We start from the raw sequence: 19230 nt of genomic DNA, 5'->3' as shown, positions 1-19230 counted from the left end.
TAAAAGTGTTTAATTATAATTTCTAGAATCTTTGATTTCAATTGGGGGACCGTTATATCAAATCAATTTGCTGAAGAAGAACCTCCGCTATCGAGCATAACAAATTACCTTACCAAAAACTTTTTGTGGAAGGGGCACATCCGAGGTGTAGCAGGTGGCGCCACGGATCACCTTCTTCGTCTGCATGCTCAGTGAACCCCAGGCAAAGGTCGTTGGCATTGCCCATAAAAAGCATAGCCCAGCGGCGAAAAAAAAACAACCAGGCGACAAGTTTAATTAAACGATTTAATTTAGTTTTTACAAAGCGCGCAACAGTCTGGCAGAATTGCTAGGCTCAGTTTGAGATACAGATTCGATATGGTACTCGTAAATATATATTTTCTTGGGCTTTGGAGATTGCATCTAGTTCGCTTCATGGAAGAACAATTTGTGATGTGTATGTGTACAGTGCGATTTGACTTCATCTTCAACTTTGTGTGGTTGTGGCTCCCTTGAGGGCGCAATAAGATCAACAATTAAGCTAATTCAACGATTCTGCTAAATACGAGTTATTGTCTCAAGTTGTACATACTTTATGGCCTACAGTAAGTACGTGTGTTTGCATGTGTGATACAGTGGCAGTGCTCCTTTCCATTCAAACTGATTTTAAAGATGACATAACTGAAGCATAAAATAGATATCACAATATTGTATATTCTATCTAAAACAATACATATAACTAATGGTACTTTGCTGGCGATAGAAATGAAATCACAATTTAATTTTAGAATAAAACAGAATGGAATAAAAGCTATAATTGGTAGAAAACCCTAGACATTTAAACTACATCACTGCTTTCCAATCACACACACTTAAGTAGAGAAGCCAAGCGATTTGGGATACATGGGTGATAGTCAAGTATCACGATGTCATCTTTGCCGCATTAGCCGCGGCTATATCATCCCGGAAAGCCAGGAATCCCAGTTGGGCGTGCGAGGCCTCGTTCAAGGCCCTCGATCGAATGCAGGCCCGGTACTGATCGGCTGTCAGGGAACTGGAACAGATCTGTAAGAGAGATAACTTGGTAGCTCCAATGTGCCGGAATTCGATGGATACAACAGTACCTTGGTGTGCCAGCGGTGGAAGATTCCCGGGTCGGTGGCCCTGATTATCTTGATTTTGGATCGAACATACTTTCGGTATAGCATCACATCCTCGCCGCCCCAACCTACAATCTCCTCCTCGTCGAAGCCGCGCACCTTTAGGAAGTTCGAGCGGTACTGGCACGTCATCCCGTAGCCAAAGTCTCGCCAGAATCCGGTGTCCCTCGATATCACCAGTTGCTCCTCTTCGCTGGGCAAGGGTTTGCCCTGCAGTGAGTACACCACATGCGGATTGTACAGGCTAAATACCACGGGGTAGTAGACCTAAGCATTAAAAAGATTTTTTAATGTATTAGTAAATAAGATAATAGCAGATTTATATACCTTCTTTCCGGGCGCGGCATTCCAGCGACAGCGCTCCAGGAACTTGGTCGTGAACATAATGTCCACGTCGCACATGAAGAGCAGCACGTCCTCCCCAGCGGGTTGAATGTGCTCTGCTCCCAGTCTTAAAGCTTTGGCTATAAGCAAAATGTCTATTATTAACTACCAATATTATTTGTAAAGCCATGCGTAATCAACTTACAAACGTATTAAGAACGAATTAAACAACAAAACCAGTACTTACCCCTACTGAAAGTCTCATTGAGTGCCAGAAACTGAGTTCTTTGGGATCGTCCTGCCAGGCTCCTAGCTTGCTCCAATCCGTGAGTTCCGAAGTACACCACAATTAGCTCCAGGCGACGATCATCGAGCTTGGCGAACATCTGCAAGAAGCTGCGAAAGCTGTGCAGACGTCCAGCCAACGGAAGTATCACGTGGATTATGGGCGGACTGTGACTTGGAGGGGCACCACTATTATCCACACTGGAAGATAGCTCCGACAGCTGCACAGTTTGCAGAGGAGCAAATGGTCGCATGACCAGGGCTCTCCGCACTGGACTCGCCTGGTGCTTGACACTCTGGAAGTACAGCTCGTACTGGGTGCCTGTGGTGGGTTCGTTGCGGTATATGCCCTCGATGAAATCATCCAGGGTGTACTTGATCACATCCGAGGGGTAAGCCGCTGCAGAACCAGCTCCCTTGGCTCGTATCCTCGCTGAGTGATTCCTGTTCAGGCTCTCCAGCGCCTTATTTACCGCCTCGATGAGGTCACGTCGTCGATAACCGATGGGCTTCTCCACCACGCGCTTTCCCAGGCCCAAGTCAATGGGATATACCCGCGTGAAGGTGAAGTGATTGTAGGGTATCAGCTCGTACTCGTTGTTCAGCGGCAGTCCATGCAGAATTTCTGCGGCGCCCACCTGCTTGCGAATATAGCTGCTGCAGTCGTAGTGGTGACCCAGTGGAGCAGTTGCTGGACCCACGGTGGTTTCCTGCAACTGAAGACTGCCATTGGATGGCTTGGCAGTGCTGCGATTATTCTGTAGGAAGAGGATTTGAGTGCGGAGAGCCAGGACTTCCTGTTTCAGCCGCTCTATTTCCGCCTCTCTTTCGCTTAAGGTATAACTGAATCCGCTGGATTCACTCGGATTATTGGCTTGAGTTTCCCTCGTCGTCAGTTCATCGAATCCGCACTTTGTGAGCACCACAATGGAGGCGCCTGTCAACAAAGCGAAGAGCAGCAAAAGCCGCAGCAGCAACTTGGACACCAGGGAGTTATGCATTTTCCATAGTTTCTTGCAAGATTTTCAACCTGTTCAAAATAATAAAATAAAATAAAATCAATTTCGCACAATAGTAGAATTCAAACACACATTTGAGCCTGTTTTTCAAAAACTATAATACTTTTTAAATTGTCTATACAGAAAAAACTAGTGACGAAGTATCTTTCACAGATATTCTACATTGCTTTGGAATTCTACATTTATTTACATATTACATGTACATGGCTCGGTAGAAAAGTTCAGTGGTGCTAGTCTTTGCTATTTAGGCAACAGTGCGTTATTAATTATTTTCCCTGATCCTTTGTAAAAGTATTAAAGATAAATCAGTTTGGAGCAAAACAAAATTTAATTTAAGCTTGCGGCATTGATTATTTAAAAGGATACAATAATATCAATACAAAATAAAATAATATAACAATCAAATGATTTAAAATCTAACATCATCTGCAAGGAACTTAAGAAAAATGGAGTGCAAGTGCTTGTAAACAATAATTGGTATACTGATACAAGCTAAATATCCAAATTCTTTTTTATAAGCTAAATAAATTTTTTATTTTTCAATTTACAAGGAGTTTCAGGAAACATCGATAGTATCGATAAGGTATCGGGTTTGGTTCCAGCTCTATTAGTTCAACGGTCACACTGATCACAAGTTGATATTTCTATATAAAAAAAATAGTGCTATCTAAAAAGCAGCCGAAGTTTTCCGTGGAAAACCCGAAATACACAGCAGTATTCTACAGACACATTGTCAAGGTGAGTGCTCGGGGGTGGTGGGTGGCTGGGGGTGGCGTTCCACCCACGTAAACAGCGTTTGTTGGCATTGCGGCATGCAACAAGTTCTTTTTTCGAGCAATGGTGATGGCATTCCTCTAAATCGAGTGATTCATAGACCGAATAGATAAGGCGTGTGCTGCGTTTTGTTTTCTTTTCCTTTCGGACCTGTAATCTAAACATTTTCGGGTGTGTGTGTGACGGAACCTGCATTCTCCCTTTTAAGACACCCAATAAAGGCCTTTCTCTGCTTCGCTTTCTTCCCGCAGCAACTTCGCAATGGAGAACAACGAAGTCCCCTCCCCATCCGGATCCAACAACAACGAGTAAGTGGTGGAAATCCATCGAATCAACAGGCTCAGCGCACAAAAGCGAGGAAAATCCCATGCAGTGACGTCACCTGACTCATTTGGGCCACAGCGAACCGGAAGTAAAGTCTTCGGCCTTCACTTTCGGACATTGGAATTCCTTAAACGTCATGCTGCCTAAGCGGCAGCTTCAGTTGTAGTTTGAAATCAATTAGGGTCATTAAAAGCGCTCAGTTAAGTTGAGGTAGTGTAGAGTCAGCTGCTATCTTATATGGAATATTAATGTGAAATGGCAAATTCCATTAACTCGAATAACAAAAAAGTATTCATAATATTCGATACAAAATTGTAAAACATTTGCCAGTAGCTTATCAAAAAGAGAATTTCACTTTATCGCAAATGGTTACTTTGCATACTTAAGTATGTTTCATTTAACATATATGAATAACAAATGAATATTACTCATTTTATTTTGTTTTGTCAATGCAATTTCAACAGAACTTGAGATTATAACGTTTTTTTAGTCTATACGAATTTAAGAAGAAAGAAAATATTTTTAGGACACAAGTCTCATTATTAAAACGTGAAAGGTAAATTGGCATAGCCTCACAAAGAAAGTAATGATAACGAAGCTGATATAGGCCACCAAGACTCGTGCTTTTGTGCGTTGCAGCTTGATGATCCATCTGCTGCTCTTAATAAGTGTAAGCAACCCCCACAAACACACATAATATTGTACAGTTTTCCCATACTTCCGCCACCGCCGAACGCGAATGACAACTACAATCAATTCGGGGACCATCAAATCAGGAACAACAATGCGGCCCAGAAGAAGCTGCAGCAGACCCAAGCCAAGGTTGACGAGGTGGTCGGGATTATGCGTGTGAACGTGGAGAAGGTCCTGGAGCGGGACCAGAAGCTATCGGAACTTGGCGAGCGTGCGGACCAGCTGGAGCAGGGAGCATCCCAGTTCGAGCAGCAGGCCGGCAAGCTGAAGCGCAAGCAGTGGTGGGCCAACATGAAGATGATGATCATTCTGGGCGTGATAGCCGTTGTGCTGCTCATCATCGTTCTGGGTAAGCTAACCGATTTTATACCGCTTCGGCTTTTGCCTTTTGCTGGTGCTTCTGGTTGCGGTTTTTCTCGATCAGGCTAAAGATCAGTAGTGTAGCTAGGTGGCTGGTTTGGTTTGGTATTGTTATATCTATAACGCAAGTCGACGCCCTGCAAACGCCCTAATCTTGCTCAACCTGTGGTTTCGGTCCTAACAGCTTGTCCATGTGGCTCGCAGCTAACTAATCCAATAACAGATACTCCTACTCGTACTGATGACAACCCCTTGTGAATTTCTGTTTACTTGCAGTGTCGCTTTTCAATTGATACAATTAAACACACACTCACAGAAAAACAAAAGCAAAGCCAACAAAAATCATGTAATTCCGTTTCCCAATCAGCAAAGTTAAGGTTCAGATTAATCGTTTAACACGTTTGTGTACGTGTACTGGCTCCTACTATATACACCTTTAATTGTATATTATATTTTATAAAAGTCTTAAGCTAAGCAACTCTAAAGCTCTAAAGGTAATTGTTGTTCTTGTGCCTGTCCTAAGTGTTAATTATCGTTATATTTGTTTAGTCTGTAGTGTGCGAAGATTAGAACCTCCATGTGGTACGTGTGTAGACTAAAAAGTTCATACATATGTATATAGTGTAAGCAAATCTATTAAAAAGCTAAAAATGGGGTTATATCTGCAATGTTGGGGCTACGGCGCTGTTCTATAGAGAAATTTCATTTTAAAAAACCATTTCGATTTTATTCAAATTAAACTCGCGTAAAAAGTATTAAATAAGTATGACAGTACGAAATCCGTTCTAACATCGAGAGGTATGTAAGATAGTAAGCGGGAAGATAAAAGCTGACTTCAAAAGTTGTTAATTAATAAATAACTAAAGGAATCGTTCGTCAACATAATGTTCAGTATAATGGGCTGGGGGTTAAGAACTTTTACTTAAAAATAACGCGATTTCATTTAATTTCGAAGTTTAGTTGTTTGCTAAGAAGAGGAACTCGTTGAATCTGATATAAGCATAGCTCTAACATCTGTGTATTTCCCTTTTTAGTGTCCGTTTGGCCGTCTAGTAGTGACAGCGGCAGTGGTGGAGGAAACAAGGCCATCACCCAAGCACCGCCGCACTAAAGGCCTCTTAGGGAGTGAGTTAAACACATGGATACGAAATGGAAAAGGACCAAACAAACACAACTGGGACGGAAACCTTTCTGGTCTTTTCGCGCAATGAGAGAAGGGGAGATGAAGCAAATCAAAAGGATAACTTACTAAAATTGCGTCTAGCATATATTTAACCAGAATGTAATTATTAAATCTTAATGTTAAACTTAACATTTTTACGTGTCGTAGCCGAGACCAGAGGTCCCATTAATGTGTATTGCATATATACAATTATATATACGTGTATATCATCCAATTGAAAATACATCATGCCACCTACACTTTAACCGGACCCATGAAGTCCACCGAAGTTTTATGGAAACGTTTCGCGGACAGAGCCATTTATTTACATTCAGCGTTTTTGCTTAAGATGCGCGTGCCATGGAAACAGTTATCGATTTTCCGGCAAACCGAATCGAAACAAGACGACAGCAGTCGCGGGCACCTAGACAAACTTGCCCCATCGACATCGAGGCACTGACCAATTGCCGCAGGAGCTGCCTCGTCTCGCATAAACATTCTGTCCCAGCTGTTCCGATAGTCCACGCATGCGTCCCACTCATTCGATGTTCTTCCGATAAAACAGGTACACGAATATATCATGAATGTCCGCGCGCCATCCCATCAATTCTATAAACGAGGCTGTCGTCCACACATAGCCCATGTACAGGGCAAAGAAGTTGAGGTAGTACAGCTGGCCGATTAGTATGTAGTCCCCGGTCGACTCCTGGCGGTAGAAGTTCGGCTTTCGCATGGAAGCGGCAAAGACCATGACAAACTGTGGGCAAAATTGGAGGAATACTGTGTCGTTATTTTAAAAATGTTTACCCTGATTGAAAAGATGCTCCCAGCACCCTGGGAAAGTAGGTGTATCGATTCGTTTCCCCGAGGCTTACCACGCTCGAGAGAATGGTGTATACTAGCAGGGTTGGAAACTCTATGATAACACGCTTCATCTCGGCACACACGATGATGCCAAAGCAGGTGAGCACAAATATCCGCTCGCTCCACAGGATAACCTTGTGCCGGGTAGTCTGTGGTAAAGGAGGTAAGTGTCGGCGACTCAACAAGTTCCTCACTTACGAAAAGGCCTTTCTTGTGTTTGATGGCACTATTTCCGTATATTACACTGATGATCATCATGAGGAATGTTAGGAAGATGGACAGGATGAGGCTTATATAAGGGGCACGTTTGGCGGGCTTCATGATCGACATGGTGTTAACCTCGTACTGGAGATCAAAAGAGGTCGTTCGAAAAGGACTCCATCAATCAGTTGAGATTATATATGTACTTACCGTCCAGAGGCCCGCCAATAGCCGCACCCACATCGGCTTTTTAACGATGATGTGGTAGAAAAATCCGTAGAGCTGGATGGATAGGAAGCTGACGACAAATTGCACGAGACTGAGGTAGTAGCGATCCGCGAGAAATTCCTTAAGAGGCGTTCTGAAAAAGAGGAGCAATTGAAAGGTCTGTCAAATGCCGCAGGGCAAGAGCAAGGACCACTACTCACATCTCCATGGCCACCGAGACCTGAATCTGTCCGATGACGAGCATAATTATGGTTACTCTGTACGTGGGTCCCACCCAACTCTTTTGGCGCGGTGGGGGGTTTTCGCGCAACATATGTACAGACGCTCTAGTTGTGAAACTGTATTTGGAGTGGCTTGTTTCGATTCACATCTAAATTTATGAGAAAAACATCAAACTATCAGAAAAATAAATGCCAACTGTTCTGTCCGCCAGCGGGATCGCGGTGGGTTGGATTGTCCCGGTAATCGTTACCTTCCGGTTGGTTTTGAGGTGTGAAAACTCATTTGCGGCACGTAAATGACCAGCAAAGTACGGCCATACAAAAATTTTGCGAATTCTGTATGTTGTGTAACTGCCAAACTCCCATTTTACATTTTGCAATGAATGATTTTGTATTCATTGAAAGCATTCCTACAAAACCCTAGATATCTATGATAGAACATAAGTTGTTTGAACTAGTTTTTGAAATCAATACACTATAATCATTTAAAAAGTTGACCATACACGCCATAGAATTGCGTAAGATCGCTTTGGCTTTCTTCTAAAAGGTAAAACTGAATATTTTTGAATCATGCATATTTTCATGCTTCTTTGTTCTGAGTCCGCACAGTTTACCTAGTGAACTGATCTATCAGATCTATCACTATTCTATCAGTTCACTAATAGAGTTAAAGATCTTGGTGTAGTGGGCTTCTTTCATGATAGTGGTTGCGTGCCACCCAGCTTCACATATCAGAGTGGCCTGGACTTCTCCATTAGGTTTGAAATTAGTTATCGTTTGTTACTGAATTCCATACTCCGACACGATACCCGGGCCACGCCCACACCGCCATGGAGGACCGCCGCCAGAGAATGCGGGCATATCGGCGGGCCCGCCGGAAGTTTGCATGCGTCGTCTACATGGTGACCATAGCCTGGATGGTCCTGGCCCTCTTGCAGTGGCTCCTGGTCAGCCTGATGTGAGTTGGGCAGCTGGGTTTGAGGTGCTATGTGTAACCGCTGTTCTTTTAGATCGGACATAAGTGTGACCTTTACAGACTTTTACTGGATTAGCGTGATCTTCTTCGCGGTGGCCATGGTAATGGTCACGCTGTTCATATTCTTCGAGAAGATCCGCTTCATCATTGGCCTCAACTGGCTGATCACCGTGCTTATAGTGAGTATCCTGCGAACACATTCCGCCTGATCTTCCACCTTGAATCCCTTGGCTAGGTGGAGTTTGTGATAATTGGTATTTTCGCTCTGGTGGCAAGAACTCTTTGGCAGGACTTGATAATGTGGTTTTTCATCTGTGTGCTGCTGGTCTTCCTGTTTGTGCTGCTGGGATCCATTATACCAGTAAGGACGTTTATATATTTCCAATATATTTGCTTGAATTTGTATTCCCAGCACGATCTTACATTGGACGTTGTAATACTGTTTGTAATGGCCTTTATTTTCCTGATCGTCACCGTATTCTTTGTCATGATGCACATTCTGATCGATATGCCCTACTCCTTTGTGGTGTTCCAGATCTTCATAAGCATTATTGTGCTCTTGGTAAAAATAAAACGTTTTACGTGTGAGCCATTAGTATGATTATATATTATCCTTAGTTCGTGATGTACCATGCCCAGACGATCAATGGTGGACGCTTTGCCGAGATGCGGCTGAACGATCACCTGCTGGCCTCGCTCATCCTCTTCCACGACTTTATCATCATCTTCCTGCTCACCTTCTATGCACAGATTATCTACAAGTTCGCTTCGAAGGCCGCTGTAACCACGAGATCTCCGTTAGAGGGCAGCTGGTTGCAGACGACACCGACTAATGGGGATGAAGTCGTGGAAGACAATGACGAGGACACCGATGAAGGACCGACGGCATTGGGCAGTGAGGGCTCCCCAGGTGTAAATGCACCATAACCCTCCAAAGGGGGCAATGTATTCTTCTAGAGGCGAAGCGACTATTTTTCCCCACTTAGAGTTCGGATAGAGCGCATCAAATTCCAGGATGCAGGATTATCGACATGGTTGGGCACTTAGTCGACTTGTAATTAGTGCCAATTAGTACCTAAAGGTATTAAGGAGACATATTTGGTATCCTTAAAACGCGAAAAAGCTGTGACTATACAACAAAGAATCCAAAAATGTGCTTAGAACAGCATATATTGCCCACAATAAAACAGATATTTTTCTTGTGTTTAACTAGAACTTTGAAACTTTAATCACACTGACATTGATTAGACATGGAGATACATAGGTAAGCCGGTAAGTTTTTGAGTTTTAGTCTTGACCGATTGTTAGCTTAAAGTAGGAAATTCATAGTATTATGGTATGGGCATGCATATTTTGTAGATTAACGTACGGCACAACATTGATTGGAATTACGATTGATTGCGTTATTGATTGATTGCACAGCAGCGTTCGATGATTTACCCTTCTCCCCAATCACACTTATATACAATGAACTGAGGTGCCAAATAATATTGAATATTAAGGGAATAGATTGTTTTTGAACGTAAGTCTAGTATTCAAAGAAAATATGTAACTTCAGATTGAGTAAGCTAGTAGTTGGCTTAAACATGTTTAGTTAACAGAAAAAGATCATACAATTAGGTACTTCTGTCCTTAGATTCGTATTTTAGTAAAAACTTAATATGGGATTTTTAAGGCTATCACTAAAGCGACTCCATCGATGAGGTTGTCGAGCAAACGGTGGCATCCGAGTCGCTGCCCTGCTCCCGCTGACCCTCCCCAGTGCCATGGGCGGAGAGCATCGGCTGCGAGGGGGATGCGAATGAGAGCAGCAGTGGCGTCACCAGTTCATCCAGGCTACTCAGGGGAGTGGGCGTGGGAGTGGCCCCGCCGCTGAGACTGCTGCTCTCCGTCGAGGAGTTATTGCCCAGGGACTGGGACTGCGAGGAGTAGCGCTCCAGCAGCAGCTGGCTGAAGGTCTTCGCCGGCCAGTCCGGATCCTCAGGCGATTCCCGGGTGGGCGTGGCCATGGGTGTCGGCAGGCGGAAGATGCTGCTGCTGAAGGAGGCACTGGTCTGGGCGAGATTCTCGAGGGGCTCCAGAAACCGCTTGCCATGGTAAACGTTGCAGGTGGTGACCGGGGTCAGGAGGCTATCCACGGACACGGTGACATTGCGATTGGGCAGGGGCATGGCAACGGGCATTGAAAGTTGGCTTTGACTGGGCACTGCGCACAAAGTAATGGGTAGAAATTGGTTGACTGGTGAGGATCGCGGCGAGGATTGAGTGAGAGAGTGGGTCAGTGAGTGGGGGCTGGAGCTACAGCTGCGACTAGGAGTGGATAGGGAGTGGGCGTGCTCGGGACTGGGTACATTGCCGGTCCTGCACAGTGACAGCAATTCAGTTTCTAAAATGAAATTAAATAACTGAAATGGTTAGCAGAAGTTTCTGTAACATTGGCCAATAATGCAGCATTGACTGATTTTAATCGACACCTACATTATTAAATATACATATTTTCTTCTATATTCAAGATACTCTACACAATTATTGGGTGTCTGGTTAAAATTGTCAATCGACATCACTGGTATAATTACTGCAAGAGTTCCTCAATTTCTGACTAGCTCTGGCGATATATCTAAAAAGCCGACTACTCTACCTGGGCTTCATACCTTCCGGCGACTCCTCGTTGTCCTCCTGGATGCTGGCCTGCCTCTCCGAGGTTGCCTGGGCCGCCGAAGTGGTGCGGCCATAGGAGTTGGTGGTGCTGGTACGAGTGGCTCCATTGCCGGCGTCCAGGGTCGTCTGAACCACCACGTCCATGTGGGAGTCCAGCGAGAACTGCTTGCCCGACATGAGGATGCCACGCACACGTCGTCTCATCGATGGCGATTCCTGGTGCTGGAATACCGTAAGTCCAAGAACCGGCTGCTTAACTAACCCATATCGACTTACCGCTATCCGAACGCCGGCATAGGTTTTGGCCAGGAACTCATCCGCATCGAATATGGCCGCAAAGGAGCCGTTTACCACCTTGGGCGAGAGCGGAGAATTCGACAGCAGAAGACTCGAGCCAAAAGCTTCGTTTTTCTCCTTGGTTTCTGAGGGGTAACAAGATGGCATTAGAAGAAACTAACCGCCTTCGTTGAAAACTAGACGACAACAGCCTACAAGAGATTTTCTCTCTGATTAACGCCGTTTGAAATAAATATATTTATAAATAATTACAAAAAAAAAAACTGTAAATGAAATATCTGAAAAATACAACAAAGCTCAATTGTATATTAGCAAAACCACATAATCGGGTGGATCGGAGTGCATAAACAAGCTGAAAACATAAACAGGAACGGAAACGGAAACAGGAACGGGAACGGAAGCGGAAGCGGTGGCTACTTGAGGCGGTAGGCCTTGCGTTTACCCTTGAGATAGACGCGATTCGTAATTGTGATGTTCATCTCCTCCAGCACAGAGGAGGCCACCTGACGGATCTCCATCCAATCCTTGACGATATCGTCCAAGGTCGTGTGCGTCGAGGTGATGGTGAACCGGATGACATACTGTCCCTTCAGCGACGATGGGATGCAATGCAGGTTGCCGCGGTGATTCAGCCTCTTCAGCAACTTTTCGGTGATCTCATTATCGCCGCGTATCCGGAATACCACCAGGCCAAGATGCCTTTTGGCGGGCAGCTCGAAACGATGATCGGCCAGGACGAGGGCTTCGAATTTCTGAGCCAATCGCACGCCCTCGCGGATGTGGCGCTGTAGTCCTTTGATCCCGTACGATCGCAGGACGAACCACACCTTCAGGGCACGGAATCGGCGACTCAGCGGTATCTGCCAGTGCATGAAGTCCACTGCCACTCCGGAATTCTCGTGCTGCAGATACAGCGGCTCCACATTGAAAGTCCTGTGGACAGCGGTGCTATCCCGAACCCACAATGCGGTCGCATCGAAGTGTACCATCAGCCACTTGGACGGATTGAAGGCTATCGAATCCGCCCGCTCAATACCACGCAGCCAGGTGCGAAACTCCGGGCAGATGAAGGCGCTACCGGCGTACGCGGCGTCCACGTGGAGCCACAGGTGGTGCTCCGCGCACACGACTCCAATCTAAGGGAACAAATGTTAAATTATTTTTTTTTGGGAAAAAACTATGCGTTATAGTAATCAATCAATACTTCAATTTCTTGAGTGTTAAATTCAATTCATTCACTTTAAACACTTTTGTTAACAGATATTAACAAAAAACAATTTACTTCGAGCTTTTTAGGAAAACAATTAAAATCCTTTACATTAATTAGAGCTTTTTATATCACTGGTAGATGTTTCGAGGCCAGTTAATTTAGGCCATTGGATTATTTCTATTTTCTTGTAATTATTCCCTAAGCACCCACCTCCTCCAGGTTATCGAAGCTGCAGCTGCCGGTGGTCCCGAGCGTGGCGCAGACCTAAAAATAAACCACCGCAGGACACTTAAATGCTGACATGTATTAATTGGCTCCAGTGGGAGTCGTGAATCTGGCGTCACCAGTTGGGAGTTAGGAATCAAGAATGGGGAATCAGCTGGCTGCGGAAGGCAAGCCAATTAATTTTGACAGACTGCCACTCACCCAGAAGGGGACCAGGCCCTGCTTAATGTCATCCTCGATGGCCTCGCGCAACAGTTTGCCGCGCATCGCCAGGTCCTCATCCGCCTCGATGTAACGCATCCTCACGAGTCCTGTGGAACAAAAGAGTGGGAGTGTGGCCTAAACCGTAAGCGGCTTAAACAATGAAGTTGGCTATGGTCGAGCGTGCCGACCAATAGATAGAATAGTTGCAAATGTGGATCATACGTATTTCGGTGTATTAGTGTAAATGGTTTTCGCTATAAGGGAATGTAATCAGACAAAGGATCCCCTAACAATCAATTACTAGAAAGTTACTCCTCTTAGATAGATTAAACCCACCAATGAGCGCCGCCTTCTCCACACTGGAGTGCGCCTGATCGGAGCAGTAGGCCACCAGCCGGGCATTGATCTCCGCATCCTGGTAGCCTGGATGTCGCTCATGGAATCGCTGGATCGCCCGAGTCCGTCCCGCCAGCAGACAAACCAGAGTAGCTTCACTGGCAGTGGTCTGCAGAACTCCGCCGCCCTGACTTTGGGAGCTCAGGTGGAGAAAGGCATCTGGCAGACCGATCATCTTGCCCAGCCAGTTCATCACTATGATCTCCAGTTCGGTGCAGGCCGGCGAGCTCGCCCAGGTGAATCCCAGACAGTTAATCGCATCCGCCAGCATGTCGCCCAGTAGGGAAGGCATGGAGTTGAGGGCCGGAAAGTAGGCGTGCATGTGGGGCGACTGCCAGTGGGTTATGCCCGGCATCACGATCCGCTCCACATCCGAGAATATTTTCGGCCACGGTTCTCCTTCGATCGGAGCGGACTCCGGCAGTAACTGGCGCATGTAGCCGGGACTCACATCCGGAAAAACTCGGCGTTCCCGGATGTTCTCCAGATAGTCCGCAATATAGTCGACCATCTCCTTGCCTGTAAATAAAGTTTACATTAATAAAGTTCAACTGAATTTGCAAGGTCTTTTTTCCTAATTAATATATAATATTTTTAAAAATATTTAATCCTTATAAATGTCTATTTATTTATAATAAAAAACAATTATTTATGACTAGGAAAGGTGTTAAAGTGTTAATAAAACCAACAAGAAAATAGATGTAATATACTAACATTTCGTAGATTATGTTAACCAAGAGTGTGTAATTAACTCGCAATTGCAATTATTTAGTTGTTCAGCTAAAGTTGCGAATAAATAATTGCCACACGCTTTAAACAAAAGCAGCCATGTAAGCTCGGAAATGTCAATAAAAATTGATTTGAAAATATGATACTGCATAGCTGGGATTTTCTCCGTGTGTGGGATTTCAATTACGGGCCATGGAACGAAGACAAACGGCCGGGACAAATCCGCCTTGGGCCAATCAAATATATGGGGCCCTTTGGATACCGGATTTCCATCCGGTATTTACTTACACGCGTCCGCCGCTGTGCATTTTATGGCCCAGATTTGGACAGTACTCACCCCTTTGGCGGTATTCCTTGAAGTCCATGGTGCAATCGCCTCACTTAACCGATGCTGACGTAAATACTGTGCAATTGTCGCACGCAATCAGGGCTTGTAGATGTATCTTCAGGCGTTTAGTTTCGCAATGAGTTTGGCCTAATCCTGTTGGACTCTGGCTAGGCTAGCTCCATTTTTCGGGGACTTGTGCCAAATTGAAATGCCGAATTGGGAACGTCAACCGTCTGTCTGACCGCTGGTGGAAAATAGTAAAAACAACGGAGAACAATATAATGGAATAGAAACTTGTGCACTTCCGATGTTGTGGGGCTTCTGGCGCTCGCTGGAAGTGGAAATGACAAGAAAAGCGCTTGGAAAAGCTATGAAAACGCTAACAGCTGTGAAAACACAAGGGTGCACCTCGGGCACTGGAAGGGTTCGAATCCGATGGGTGGTTACCTAATTGCGGCCGTGATAATATTTGTCCTATAACTAGGGCTTTTGGGATAGCGCCGGGCTTTTATAGACCTGGCCAAAACCAATTAGGTTGTTGGCTGCAATACAAATCCGATCTGGCTGTGGGATGTGTTGGCAAGTTGTCGGAACACACGGAGCTCCCTAATTGGCCATCCCATGGGTAGCACGATATTAGGGGTGTAACCAAGGGGGATGCGCTCGGATCGCCAGCTGATTCCCAACAAAATTCCGTTTAAATTGGAAAGCACCCTCTAATTGTTTATGCTTGCTGACTTGCATAGCTTGATTATATTTTAAATACCGCAAATTAACTATATCTGTAGCGATCTGCAGCGCGTGCACCCATACTCCAACTGCATTTTGTCATGCATTTAGAACGATGGAAACATGAACTAAAATTCATCGATCGAAATCAAATTAAATGTTTGCCGTTTCACAAATAATGTTGATAGTCATAGAACAGCAACATTGTGGCTTTTTAAGCATTTGTAAATATCTAGGGAATTTAAAAAATATGTTAGCATTCACTTGAAGTTATCACACAAAATTCTAACAACCACACGATAATCTGGTTACAATTCATCTGGTTATTAATAATTTACAGCAGATACTCGCTTTTTATATACTTAAAATAATTTTATTATAATAATTATATTGAGATTAAGCTTAACACTTTCTTCGAACACTTTTGTTTTTTAAAATTATAGGATTTTAACATTTTTAATATATATCGGAAATACAACTATTTTACTACCAAGTTATATACGCACAATTACAATAGATTTCAATTTGCCACGCACAGGACTCGAATCAAAGTCCAACTGAATGGAATCGGAGTCAAACAGGACCTATTTATACCCGGAAACTGTTTGTTTTCCGATGCAAAAACGAAGGACAAGCCAAATGAAATTGCTATTAAACAGCAGGATGGCTATTTTCCTAAAATGGGTGATGACAACAATAAGCTTAGAGCAAGGCGTTTGCATTGATGCACACCTTTGAATACCCTTCTAGGATATCTTTCGAAGAGTTGTTACTTGTTATAAATTGTTATATATTATTTTATAAGTTTTCTAATATATAAGTATAAATTTATTTGAAATATTTATTACTTGAGTCTTGGAAAATCATTTAAAAATAAATTGCAAATTTGATTTAATTTTTTCTTATTCATTATGAAATAAAGGGGCGATGAGTCACAAAACGTCAAGAGCTGAAAGGTATTACGTGTAGTAATCAACATTTTTATGGATATTTTATCATTTTCGTTACGAATACTTCCCTTCAAAGAGAAAGAGCATATAAATCAGCAACAGGCGGTTGTGAAACAAAAGGACATTGAGCACGAAGCAGGATGAAAAAGAGAGAGTGGGCGAAAGAGAGGGAGAAGCAACAGCCAATGGAAAGAGGTGTCCTTTGGTAGGGAAACAAATCCACTGACCAATCGGATGGCAGTAGACGCAAATGGCATCAACAGGCTGCCAACTAAATACGTCCCTCATTTGCCAAGTTTTGTGGGCTTACTGATAAATACCCCATCTGACCAGATTTAAACGAAATTCCCCAGGGAAAACGAAGAATATGAAGAGTCGCACAGGAAGGCATAAAAGCCGAAAATGTTCGAATCTTATGTTAGCTGGAAGCCCGTCTTAAAACGCCAAAAAATATCAGAAACAGCAAATCAGGCCCGCGTTCCCCGCTCATTACACACTTGTTACAAGGGAATGGGGCAGAAGGCACAAGAGAGAAGAAAGAAAGAGGGAGAGCATGAGGTCAATGAGCTTTGTACTCGTCTCGAGACTCAGGAAATTTCGACAAAATACCGCTACATTGAATGGCTTTTGCACGTCGAATGCACATGTATCTGTAGTTGTATCTATATCTGTATCTGTATCCATGAGTGTGTATTACCAAATATTGAGCAATAAGAATAAGAATTTCGGTTTCTTTTGGTCATGAGACAGACAGTTACAAAGCGGCTTTTGTTCCGCTCTCTCCCTTTTTGTTCTTTTAAATCTGCGGCTAAAAATACACAATTTGTAAGCTTTTTCATTTAGCTGTGGGCAACAGATAAATTCGTTTCAAAAGTGCATGTGCATACAAAAACACAATAAAAGATACTGTCTCCTTTCTCTTCGTATTCGGATTGGCTCTCTTGGTTTTGGTTGCAGCGCTTACCTGTCGCGCTCTTAAGTCGATCGCATGGCTTTCTCTCTCTTTCTGCTTTCTTTACTCTCCTCTCTCACACTCTCTCACTCTCTTTTCTTCGCTCTGTGTTTTTTGGTGTGTTTTGATTCCTTCATTCTTGAGCGCTAAGAACGTTCGTTGACCTCGGAAAGTTGGGGCCTCCGCTTAGCGGTACTTCTCAACCTGTTTTCCCCCTCTTACGCCTTTCCCGTTCTCGCCCCACAACTCGAGTGTGTGTGCGAGTGTGCATGTGTGTGTGTTTGCCGTAGAAGTCTTCCTGTTTGCTCAGCGATTAAAGGTGCAACTGAGCGGGTTGCGATCCGATGACGGGCCCCAAAGATACACAGATACTTGCCGAGCAACGTCACGGGTTTCGGTCGCCAACTCTTCGTACCGAGCACTACGTGTATCATTGGGAATAACAGTCAGACTCTCGGACTTTCGGACATCTCATCTCTGATGAAATGCACGCATGACTCCGCTGGCATGTGTATTTGTTACCAGCCCGTACAGGCCAACTTCCATAAATCGATCCGAATCTTGGTATAGTTTTTAATATCTTCTGATGCTTAAAGGGCTTTAAGCTTTGTTAATTTTAAAAGGTACCATGGAAAGCTTTATACAAAGAAAAGCTAATCGGTTTTTCTATAAGCCTATCTAAACTGTACATTCAAATATATTATTATTATTATTTTGACGAATTTTAAAAATGATTAGATGCCAGAAGTTTTAAATGATTTTTAAAATGATTAGATGTCAAAAGTTATTTTTGCTTTTGTGTCATTTGTTTTGAATGACTTCTATGAAATCCTTCGTAGGAAGGCGGGACTGTAGCTTTTTGGTTGCTGCGCGAATATTTTTGGGCAGTGATCACGCATTTAATTAGCAGGAATTGTGGTGAGCGCCCCTCCTGCAGGTGTGTTGGTGAGCGCGTTCGTGTGTGAGGTGGGAACATCTTGCAGCTCCTTTCTCCTTTCTCGGCTGAGCTTCTGTTTCTGTTTCTTTTTGGAGCTTGCCTGGCTTTCCACTCGCCTCCGCACACAGGTTCCCGCCAGAGGATGATGATTCCACCGCCGATGCAGAGGATGATGACCACGATGATGAGCGCGATCATGATCATCGGATGCAACGGGTCTTTGACTCGGTCTCTGGCCATTTAGTGTGCAATCGTTTGTCCCCACGTCCAGTCCAGTCCACTCGGATTCCGGGCTCTCTCATCGGATCGCTTCCAGTCCCGATTACGCTTGCTCTCCTTTCTGATCCGTTCCACTCCGCCGGCTTCATCATCGCCTTCGCCGGCTAACTTCGCCGTTTGAAAACTATTAGATGCGATACCATTACTGGGGCTCGAACTAATTCGCCGATTCTACGATCGTTATTATGATCTCATGGCCGGGAGATGAGTTCAAAGCCTTGACACTGATCTGATCCGATTGAGTGTCTGAACGAAAGTCCATGTCCATTGATGAGATTGCAAAACCCGGATAACATGCCCAGCACCATCAGAGGTTAGTGAGAATGGGGAGTACTAAACATAGCTATGATATACCTAAAATATTTATGAACTATTGGATATATTAAAGTTCTTACCATAAATCAATTTATATTTAAATAATTTTATAATTAAATAATTATGCTTCAGCAACAATTGCGAAGTCTTAAGAATACAAAGAACCGCAATGCGAGTCCAAAGAAAGGGAATACATAATACTTCTCAATATTATCAAATTTTAACAAAGAAAGAATTAATTAAAGAATTTCATATAGATGAAATAAATTGAAAAGGGCCTTAACACTCTTTAGAACCAAACACGATGACAAATAATTCCTTAAATTGATTTCAATTGGCTTAAAGGATTTTGAAATAAATTTGTTAAAGGTCTTTCGAGTTTGGCAGTTTTGAAACAGAGTTTCTCTGGTAATCAAAATAGTTCTGGTGATATTTTGCCTCAGAAACCAGC

General features: G+C 43.8%; 6 protein-coding genes across 17 annotated transcripts in view; 3 read left to right on the top strand and 3 right to left on the bottom strand.

Annotated features, from left to right (window-relative positions):
* Positions 1-271: 271 nt before the first annotated feature.
* Positions 272-6477, bottom strand: LOC6733838 (chondroitin sulfate N-acetylgalactosaminyltransferase 1). Its single transcript, XM_016167790.3, has 5 exons — positions 6340-6477; positions 1711-2778; positions 1467-1603; positions 1104-1406; positions 272-1044 (listed from the first exon to the last, which is right to left on the bottom strand). The coding sequence occupies exons 2-5, from the start codon at positions 2747-2749 to the stop codon at positions 901-903; spliced, it is 1623 nt and encodes a 540-aa protein (XP_016026851.1). The 5' UTR covers positions 2750-2778; positions 6340-6477; the 3' UTR covers positions 272-900.
* Positions 3347-6346, top strand: LOC6733837 (synaptobrevin). 5 transcript variants are annotated; one of them, XR_001600071.3, is made up of 5 exons: positions 3347-3505; positions 3793-3849; positions 4573-4907; positions 5195-5412; positions 5953-6346. XR_001600071.3 is itself a non-coding variant. In XM_016182387.3 (4 exons), the coding sequence occupies exons 2-4, from the start codon at positions 3803-3805 to the stop codon at positions 6027-6029; spliced, it is 459 nt and encodes a 152-aa protein (XP_016026854.1). In that variant the 5' UTR covers positions 3347-3505; positions 3793-3802; the 3' UTR covers positions 6030-6346. The 5 variants fall into 5 exon arrangements, 4 of the variants coding, with proteins under 4 accessions (XP_016026854.1, XP_016026853.1, XP_016026852.1 ...); XM_016182387.3 differs by lacking the exon at positions 5195-5412; XM_016182386.3 differs by lacking the exon at positions 5195-5412 and having other exon boundaries at positions 3348-3505; positions 4642-4907.
* LOC6733836 lies at positions 6371-8009 on the bottom strand. Of its 4 annotated transcripts, none has more exons than XM_016167787.3 (6): positions 7846-8009; positions 7574-7768; positions 7356-7506; positions 7143-7289; positions 6888-7093; positions 6371-6837 (listed from the first exon to the last, which is right to left on the bottom strand). In XM_016167787.3, exons 2-6 carry the CDS (start codon positions 7684-7686, stop codon positions 6762-6764), a joined length of 693 nt encoding a protein of 230 aa, XP_016026848.1. In that variant the 5' UTR covers positions 7687-7768; positions 7846-8009; the 3' UTR covers positions 6371-6761. The 4 variants fall into 4 exon arrangements, with proteins under 4 accessions (XP_016026848.1, XP_016026847.1, XP_016026849.1 ...); XM_016167786.3 differs by having other exon boundaries at positions 6371-6860; positions 6956-7093; positions 7846-8008; XM_016167788.3 differs by having other exon boundaries at positions 6956-7093; positions 7846-8006.
* A 327-nt stretch (positions 8010-8336) lies between these two features.
* On the top strand, positions 8337-9779 carry LOC6733835. The gene is made up of 5 exons (XM_002080843.4): positions 8337-8552; positions 8605-8749; positions 8806-8931; positions 8983-9132; positions 9189-9779. Exons 1-5 carry the CDS (start codon positions 8425-8427, stop codon positions 9495-9497), a joined length of 858 nt encoding a protein of 285 aa, XP_002080879.1. The 5' UTR covers positions 8337-8424; the 3' UTR covers positions 9498-9779.
* Position 9780: 1 nt separating this feature from the next.
* LOC6733834 (histidine decarboxylase) lies at positions 9781-15906 on the bottom strand. 4 transcript variants are annotated; one of them, XM_016167781.3, is made up of 9 exons: positions 15853-15906; positions 14627-14861; positions 13501-14079; positions 13162-13271; positions 12946-12999; positions 11968-12661; positions 11505-11650; positions 11222-11450; positions 9783-10956 (listed from the first exon to the last, which is right to left on the bottom strand). In XM_016167781.3, the coding sequence occupies exons 2-9, from the start codon at positions 14652-14654 to the stop codon at positions 10253-10255; spliced, it is 2544 nt and encodes an 847-aa protein (XP_016026842.1). In that variant the 5' UTR covers positions 14655-14861; positions 15853-15906; the 3' UTR covers positions 9783-10252. The 4 variants fall into 4 exon arrangements, with proteins under 4 accessions (XP_016026840.1, XP_016026842.1, XP_016026844.1 ...); XM_016167783.3 differs by lacking the exon at positions 15853-15906 and adding an exon at positions 15065-15083; XM_016167779.3 differs by lacking the exon at positions 15853-15906 and having other exon boundaries at positions 9781-10956; positions 11222-11444; positions 14627-14934.
* A 2813-nt stretch (positions 15907-18719) lies between these two features.
* LOC6733832 (probable nuclear hormone receptor HR3) overlaps positions 18720-19230 on the top strand; it is a 39109-nt gene continuing 38598 nt past the window's right edge. Inside the window, exon 1 of one of the 2 annotated variants that reach the window (XM_016182391.3) lies at positions 18720-18777. In XM_016182391.3, coding sequence (XP_016026838.1) covers positions 18735-18777 — 43 coding nt within the window. In that variant the 5' untranslated portion in view covers positions 18720-18734. The remainder of the gene's footprint in view (positions 18778-19230) is intronic. The other variant, XM_039292824.2, reaches the window with a different exon arrangement.

The sequence above is a fragment of the Drosophila simulans genome, chromosome 2R, assembly GCF_016746395.2.
Source record: "Drosophila simulans strain w501 chromosome 2R, Prin_Dsim_3.1, whole genome shotgun sequence".
Lineage (NCBI taxonomy): Eukaryota > Metazoa > Arthropoda > Insecta > Diptera > Drosophilidae > Drosophila > Drosophila simulans.
This window is presented reverse-complemented; position numbering and strand designations above follow the sequence as displayed.